Below are 8,367 nucleotides of genomic sequence, written 5' to 3' on the forward strand. Positions count from 1 at the left end.
GTGTGCAACAAAAGTTCAACATTCACCTTCTGCTACCATTTCTGTCAAGCCGTCTACGCATACAGTTTGACGCATACGTTTGATACATCCAATTTATGCACCACACAGAATGCACTGCAACTGCCTCTGCAACGCAATGCTGGTGTACCAAAATGCAATGAGGCTGTCGGTGTGATCGAGCCGTCAGACTCGGAGGGTTGCATATTCAATCCCAGTGCTAGACACTCGTTTTTTGTTTTTTTTGTTTTAAGCCTTTCCCAAACCTTAACCCTTAATTTAACCACTCAGAATTAATGCATAAACTTAAGTTTAACCTTATCTCTAACCTTAACCGTAACCTTAGCCATTAGAATGAATCACTAAACCTTAGTGTTTGTTGTTTTACGCATCAGTAAGCCTCTCAAATAAACAATGTCATTTGATCTGACTTGATATGTTGTGGTTTGATACTTGACAAGTGTCAAATCAGGTAATTTTTTCAGGATTTCTTAACAGTACATAATGACAGATACACATTGTTCAATTAGTCCATTCAGTTTCAAGTTTATTGTTTACATTTGCTACAGTGTTATGGTTTTATTAAACAATATGAATGGGCATAACGCTCACTTTTTGAATATTTCTTAGCTAGAATCTCCAATTCTTTAGGCAGTTTTGATAATTGATTGCACCATGTCAACATTATGGAATAAAATGAATAAATAATTCTGCAATGCCTTTGAACATATCTGGGCAAAGTAGACCTATCTTGTTTGTGCGTGTGTAATAGGTTACGTTTAATGTACTCTGCTTGACAACCTTCAACATAAGAAAATAGTTTCATGTAAAAAGATATCACTACCTAAAACAATATATTTTGGCCTGCTACACAATTAGGTAATACATTCCTATGGAAAAACATTGTTCTTATCAACATTGTATTTATTATAGTATACATCAGAATAAATACAACATGGATACCAGGTTTAGTAGAATCATAGCAAAGATACAGTAACAAGGATTAATTCTCGGCCTATATCAAAATAGCCTGTTATTTCGTTAAGAGCGTGCAAGACTGGTATACAAGTTTAACAACAGTGTGGACTCTGTTTCCACAGTAGATCTTAGTGTCCATCAGCTAATATAGTGATCAATGTCAGCCTGCAGTGTTACATTCTCAGTAGCAGTCTTGTTGTGTTCATACAAAAGAAAAGGAAACAAAATGTCGGCATAGGGCTTATATATTATCAATACATGTAGAATAAGGAGCTATCAAACAACAACAAAACCTGAAATGTAACCTAGTCTGTTTCTTTTTTTACTGTGTAAGTAAAAGTGTCCTGCCATTGTTCATATGGTAGCCTTTGGAGTCTACAAAACACAATAGATATGATGTTGAAAGGTACAAATTCAAAAGAAATTAGTACACAATTTGATTTCAAATCAAAATGTGCTTAACATGTTCCTCTTATATTCTTATTGTACAGTAGGTATTTCTGTCTATTAATAATGGTCTATTAATAATGTCTTAAATTATAAATGGAATTGCATAGCTACAGAGACTAACTATAGGGCAGTTTGTACTGTATAATAATATACCTGTGAGATTAACCTTGTATTTCATAAACCTAGCTAGTGGTATTAATCTTGCTAAGTATTAAGTGGTAATATTCAGCTTGTCTACTTATCTTGTGCTCAGGACTATCGGTGAGGTGTCTGTGTGGTGTGTGCTTATGATCCATTAACATTCAAAAGTATTTAGCTATTTTCAGCAAAAGGCACAAGGGTACGGGAGGGAATGGGAGAAGAGAGAAGCTGGTCAAAACAAGGATTCAACATAATGAGATTTTTTCCTATATTCTCCTGTCTCCTGGTTGTCATGGGGACACCACACCAACAGTAGGATGGGGAATACTACTATGCGCCCACATCGAAGGAGAAGGACACACTGCCTAGGAAGCGATCGGTAGGTGAATCATTGATGATGCCCTTGCCATTGAGTTTGCATTTTACAATGATGTGGGTGTCGTACTGCAGCCCATTGAAACGCACGGCCACCACCGGCGCTGTGTAGTTCACCTGGGAGAAGGGATATGGGACACGAGCAACTTGAGTGGCTATCGTCACTATGATCATGCATATAATCTAGATCATGAGAGCAGCAGTGGAAGTCATGCTGCTGGAAATCCTCACTTACGTGTCTCAGCTTCCCATAGTATGGGTAGTACATCAGGTTGAAAATGCTTTTGGGGAAGAACTGGAGTTCTCCCAAGCTTTCTGGCACTCCTTTCTGAAAGAGTGAGAGGTCACATAGTGAGTCATATTTTCGTGACTAACACCATGTTCCATCAGCAGTTATGATATTCAGTTACGAAGAGATATTTTACAGCCAGGTTATGGTTGAGATGTTTGAAAGGGAGTAATGCTGACTGTTACTGTACCTTGACTCCACAGGTCACATTTACTGGAGTGCCTTGGCCAGGCAAATAGCCAAGAATCTACAGGTGAGAGAGCAATAAAAGGACCCTTGTATTGTTATATCATCATTTTGTTGAGAAACAATGTTGCAATTCAATGCATATTTAGCATTCCCAGTGGTTGTCTTCAGATTTCTTTAGAGGATGTTCACCAATCATGCCATAAGTTCTCATCCACATAATTTTGAAAGGGGAATGTTTCCATTCTAACCTCCAGCTGAGACCAGCTGTATATGGTGTCTTGTTCAACTTTACCAAGCCAGGATTTATTAACATTTAATTTTAAAAAATGTGTCTAATCATCAACAATTAATTTTGGATATCCCCACCAGGTTTCACTCTATAATTTTCCAAATGGGGACAATACAACTATAGGCTACAGTATATAATGGTAACAATAACATTGACTGGAGTCACAGAATTGCTGTATCCACATCACAATAACGTTTTTATATGCTCCTCACAATGGCCACAAGATGTCACTGAAATGTCTGTATCTATCTCAGATTACCTCAATGGCATCTTCCTCCATTTCATCGATAAACTCCACTTTACGATTATGTCAAATAACACTACCTCTTAGCAATCGCTGATGATATATGCAGCTATAGGATGAAAATTCATGTTAGGTAACTGATACTATAGAGGGATAGCCTGATCCCAGATCTGTTTGGACTGTCTTTGCCAACTCCTGTGATTGTGCCAACCATGTTTGGCATGACAACGACCACAGGAGGTGTTCTCTCAGCACAAACAGATCTAGGACCAGGCTAACAGAGGGGCCCTCCATGGGGGAGATCTCATAAGATCTGATCTGAGCTCTGTCTTACCCGGTTCATTCGGAGGAGGATGCAGGGTTTCCCCTGGGAGAAGCCAAAGTGGGGGTCCTGGAGCCCTGAGCACTCGCCCAGCCAGGACCTCTTGAACTGGCACGACTTCCTCTCTGCGCTCTCCTCCTGGTCGTCCTGCATGAAGTACTCATCCTGCGGACACTGGATGTTCCTCTGCTCCTGTACGGCATCATTGTACGCTGAAAGAGAGACATTAAACAATTATTTTTCGCTTTTTCATGGGGGGTTAGTGGTTAGTACTGAAACAAGGAAATTGAGAATGTTAAAAAACTAGGGACATGGGGGGGGGGGGGTCCCCATAAATAAACCGATTGCTCTGCCAGGCCTCTGATTCAGGCAGTCTGACAAAAGCGGGCCGCTGAAGAAGGAAAAAAAAGCTGCAGAACTCAATGGATACGCTCTGCCCACAAAGAGGCTTTCCCTTCCCAGCATGCAGCTCTCCCAGTGGCGGTTGGGACAGGGGACAAAGGTAGGGAAGGTAGGGGGGAGAGGATTAACTAACTGTGTGCCTGCTCTGCTTCAATGTCATACCCCCAACATTCCCCAACATGTACCCAGCATTTGAATCCCATCGGACCCAGCAAAAACAAACATTATCCTCAGCTAACTTTCAGACCACACTCCTGCAAGTTACTATTCAAGTTTGGCAAAATGCCAACTTTTCCACCATGTATGGTATCTGACTCACGTTTTAGCTGTTCCTCCATTAGCTTTGCATACTTCTTCCAAGACTTGCGGTCGGAGGCGTTGAAGGCGATCTCATAGTGCCCATCCAGTTGTGGGGACATCGTCATACCTGCCAAAGGAAAACCATAGACAGTCAACTGTGCTTACGTTCAGATAGAATCGACAGATAGAGGGATGGAGGATGGATAGACGGATAGAATGAGAGAGAAATAGGGAGTGGGGGGTTAGAATTCATATTTACCTGGTGGCATCACCCTGTCGTTGTGGGTTGGATGGTAGGGGCTGATGGACAGCATGAGGCACCACATACAGGCGCCAAACATGGCCGCCAGGAAGACATACAGTGCAGTGTAGAAGAGGATGATCAGAACTAGAAGGAGGTAACATGGAGGTCAGATATAGAGAATCAGTTACATTCACAGTCACAGTAACTCAATTTAATGGAGCTCATGAGAAGAACGGCAAGGGTAATAGTTGTGGTTATGGCTATCAACGTGCATCAGAATGGAAATTTGTTGATTTGAGTTGGGGAAAATAATGAAGTATAAAGAATCTCCAGTTATTATGTTGGAATTTGGAACTTTCTGGGCTGTCTAGACACTTCTACTGTCATTGCTCAGGATGCTCACCAATGTGTTTGACCAGTACAAAAGTGTTGCCTCTCCACATCTGTAAATGGAAATCACTCCAATCAGTTTGTACTTTGTTACGAAACTAATTTGTTAACAAACTCATTCAAATGACCTGAACTGTGTGAAAAAAGGAAACCCTGAGAACTGCCATTGTTCTCCCCAAATTACAATTAACAGTCCATTAGCAACTAATCAAACCCAAACGTTCCCTAAATTAAATGGCTTTTGCTGCGCAGGCAATTTCACAGGGGACTGGTTGCAGCCAGCTTTGCGTCCCCTGAGCCCACAAAGGCCTTTCTGTTTGAGCTCAGTGAGAATTCTCCCAGCTGTCCTTTCACTCAGGAACACAGTGAACCTCCGGTTGCCATCATAGTGACGGTCTTTTGCAGCCATAGAGCCGCAGCCAGCTCCAAGGAGCCCCGATCACCCCACTCTGGTATTGTGTCCCCCTCTCACACTCCTCTCACACAGGACACACATCACAGACTTCAAACTCAGTCCCCCATCCTTTCTTGCCAGAAGGCACATGGGGCCCCATTCCTTCACAAGTGTGCACACATTGCTTTCTGAAGCTATCGCTTCCTGTCTTGAGCCTGGCCTCTTGTCTTCTACATTACTGGGCACGATGAGGAAAAAAAACACGTTTTCAGACAAGGAAGGAGGAACATGCTCTTGCTTGCAACATTTTCTCAAAGCTTGGCCCCTTGGACCGTTCTCGTATGTTAGTGCTCTCGTATGGTAGTGCATCGGCTTGAGGGAGTTCAAACCCAAACGAGTCACATAGTAACGAGGCTGTCGGATCGCATAGAAACCAGGCTGTCGGATCAAGAGCCCTGCTCCATCATCACTGACTCAACAAACTCCAGGAAACAGTCTCTGCCAAGAACGTTTGTCTGACGGACTGCACCGAACCGCCAATTACATTTGACCACTTTTTCTCTCTATGGGAAAAAACCCCCACTTGTCTACTCTTTACGTGTTCTCCTGTGACCGTGGGGCCACGAGCATGCTACGGTCAAATGCGGAGGTCATTGGGGCTTTGTGAAAAAGGCAGTGGAAAGCCGGGTGAGGGGTATGAGGAATGTGATTTTAGGCCAGCGTGTGACTCAGAACAGCGCACTCCCACCGGGAAGCCGTCCCCAGGCAGCCTTGTTTTTGTCCGCATCGGGACAGAGTTGTCTGTGCACCTATGTAAACATTGAGCTCGGACACACACTCACTCACAGTACAGTGAGCAGGGCCGAGGGACTGGGGAGACACATTTCTTTCTAAACCCCCCCCTCCGCCCAAGCCCACCCCAACCATCATCCAAAAACAATAAGCCAAGAAACCAGCACTTTTACCTTCAACCATTGGCGATTATAAATGAGAGTGACGTTATTGGACTTTTACAGAAATTAAGTACCAATGTGTCAGCAGGCCTGTTGCAGCTTTGAACACTGCATTCGTTTTCTTGTGGGTTAAATATTTTGTGTGGTATGATATGCATGGGCAACACACAGTTACTACGGCTACTACTGAGCACTTCTACTTACACCAGCTATGCCCAGTGCGGCCCATGAACTCTCTGGTCTCAGCGTTCCATAGATATGTCTTCACATCGAACGCTTTCTCGTGGAGCGTCCTCTTGGGCTTTGGCTTGGGCTTCCACTTCTCGAAGTTCAGGTCTTCCTGCTCCAGAGGTTGATGTTCTATCAACTCCTCCTGCACCTCTTCCAAGGCCTCTGACACCGCGTGCTTGCCAGGCGCCACCTCGGCAGACTGGCACAAGGAAAAAAGAGACGGGAAAAGGAAGGTAAGAATCTTCCCAGTCTGACTTTGCCATGCCACGATGTTATCAATCACTATCTATTAGTTCCAACTCATTACAGAAAGACATATTTGGATTATTATAATCAGCCATGCTTTTTAGGTTAACCGCCATGTTTATTTTTTTTGTTGCTATTATTCCCTTTTTATCGAGTAATTACAAAAAAAAATCACTACTCCGCGATGGTCCTGTCCCATCATGTTCTAGCATGTCCCACCATGTTCTGTTAAATTGACGTTCGCTGTGACCCCGGTGGCCCTCTTTGGGATATCTCTCCTCCTCAAGGCTGACCTTCCTGCTTGGAGCAACAGCTGCAGCCAAGCTAGAGGGTCACGGCGACAGCCAGATGTTATACACTGATTCTCAGCATTCAGAGGCCCCAGAAAGATCCCCAGTGGTCAGTGGAACCCCCTGGTGTTTTTAGAATGTCACTTCCTTAATGAAGTGGAGTTTTTAAGAACTCTCTATTCTATCGTATCCTATTATATTATATTCAGATAGAAATGGGAATTTAATTAATTATTAATTAAATCCTTGAGGTATGATACCCCCAAACTTCTTGTGACATGCACTTGTAGACAGTAGAATAAGTCCCAGATATCAATTAGTTTTCATGTCATCCTCTGTATTCTAAAGTGGACTTACTGGATTTGGTGAGTAATTTCCATGGTGCTCTTCCTCAGCCCCTCCCGCAGTAGAATTGGGCTCCATTATTCTTCACAGTGGAGAAAGGTACTTGTTAAACCAATCACATCTACTACCCTCCCCAAGGAATTAGAGGGACACATCCTAACATCCTTAGAAAGTTATGGAAATCCATTGCACTGTTTTTTAAATTTGAGGACCAAACAACACTGAAAAACTATTTTAAACATTTTTGGGGCTCAACTCCTGGATCTGATTTCCCAAAAAGATTAAAAACTAATCTTGACATACCTGACGTTTTCTTTTGCAGGGAAAGTTCTGTGAGTGTCTTGAATCCCTCTTGACCCTAAGTAGAACGAATTCTAAATTGGTCAAAAAGTAATTTTTGATTTCATTAGAAAGTTTTACGCACACAACTGGAGCCGGGCACAGAGAATCTCCTCTCAACTAAGCGAGCATAGAATGAATGAGTGCACACTGAAAAGAGGGAAACTGGTGGGGATGTGTGGGGGGGGGGGGGTAGCAAAGGGCTTTTTTTTTCTATCAGAGAAGAACTTTTGGCAACTGTGCGGGGACGGATGTACGGTATTCTGCACACGCACACCAGAGCACCATTGTCTGTTGAGCTGAGCTGAGACTCAGGCAAAGCCGCAGCACACCAAAAATAATATTTATGTAATTCCCAACATGCTACAGTCAGTCACCGTCGTGCACAAAGCTGCATTAACTGGGGTTTTATCACTAATTTTGAATCTATGTTTGTGCTTTTTTAAATGGCCATTGTTTGTTGAAGGCTAGGCAAAATGGCATGCAACTGGAACATTTCAATAGTGTATATGATGATCATGCATTAAGTCTCTGCATCTCACTCTGACAGTACAGACCCAATGTGTGCAACCGTCCATCATCGACCGATACACCATAAACTGTCGTTCTGCGAAGTTCAAGTAGATCTCATCATCAAGGGCTATCTATCTGCACGCCAGTCACGTCCCATGGACTGGCTGTTTTTTTGTTGTAGTTTTTTTAATCTATTTTTTTTACATGAAAGGAGACATGTCGTCATGGAAAAATATATATTCTTTACCATTGTGCTAATTTTGGTTCTTATTTGTGAAGGGCAATTTTCTCGCACGCACCAAGATAGTTATTTTAACACTTTGCTTATAAATCAAATGTAGATAGTTATTTTAACACTGCTTATTAATCAAATGGTTTGCTTGTAAGGCACACTGAAGGGTGATATATGTGTTATAGGCATATAGTTATTTTAACACTTTGCTTAT

General features: G+C 42.5%; 1 protein-coding gene across 1 annotated transcript; it reads right to left on the bottom strand.

Moving 5' to 3' along the window:
• Nucleotides 1-520: 520 nt before the first annotated feature.
• Nucleotides 521-7,550, bottom strand: LOC311104743 (protein ATP1B4-like). The gene is made up of 9 exons (XM_084146640.1): nt 7,373-7,550; nt 7,082-7,151; nt 6,162-6,387; nt 4,236-4,364; nt 3,996-4,103; nt 3,287-3,486; nt 2,421-2,477; nt 2,177-2,269; nt 521-2,058 (listed from the first exon to the last, which is right to left on the bottom strand). Exons 2-9 carry the CDS (start codon nt 7,145-7,147, stop codon nt 1,897-1,899), a joined length of 1,041 nt encoding a protein of 346 aa, XP_084002766.1. The 5' UTR covers nt 7,148-7,151; nt 7,373-7,550; the 3' UTR covers nt 521-1,896.
• Between the last annotated feature and the right edge of the window lie 817 nt (nt 7,551-8,367).

This window comes from Coregonus lavaretus, assembly GCF_964263955.1.
Source record: "Coregonus lavaretus genome assembly, chromosome: 29".
NCBI classification, from domain to species: Eukaryota; Metazoa; Chordata; class Actinopteri; order Salmoniformes; family Salmonidae; genus Coregonus; species Coregonus lavaretus.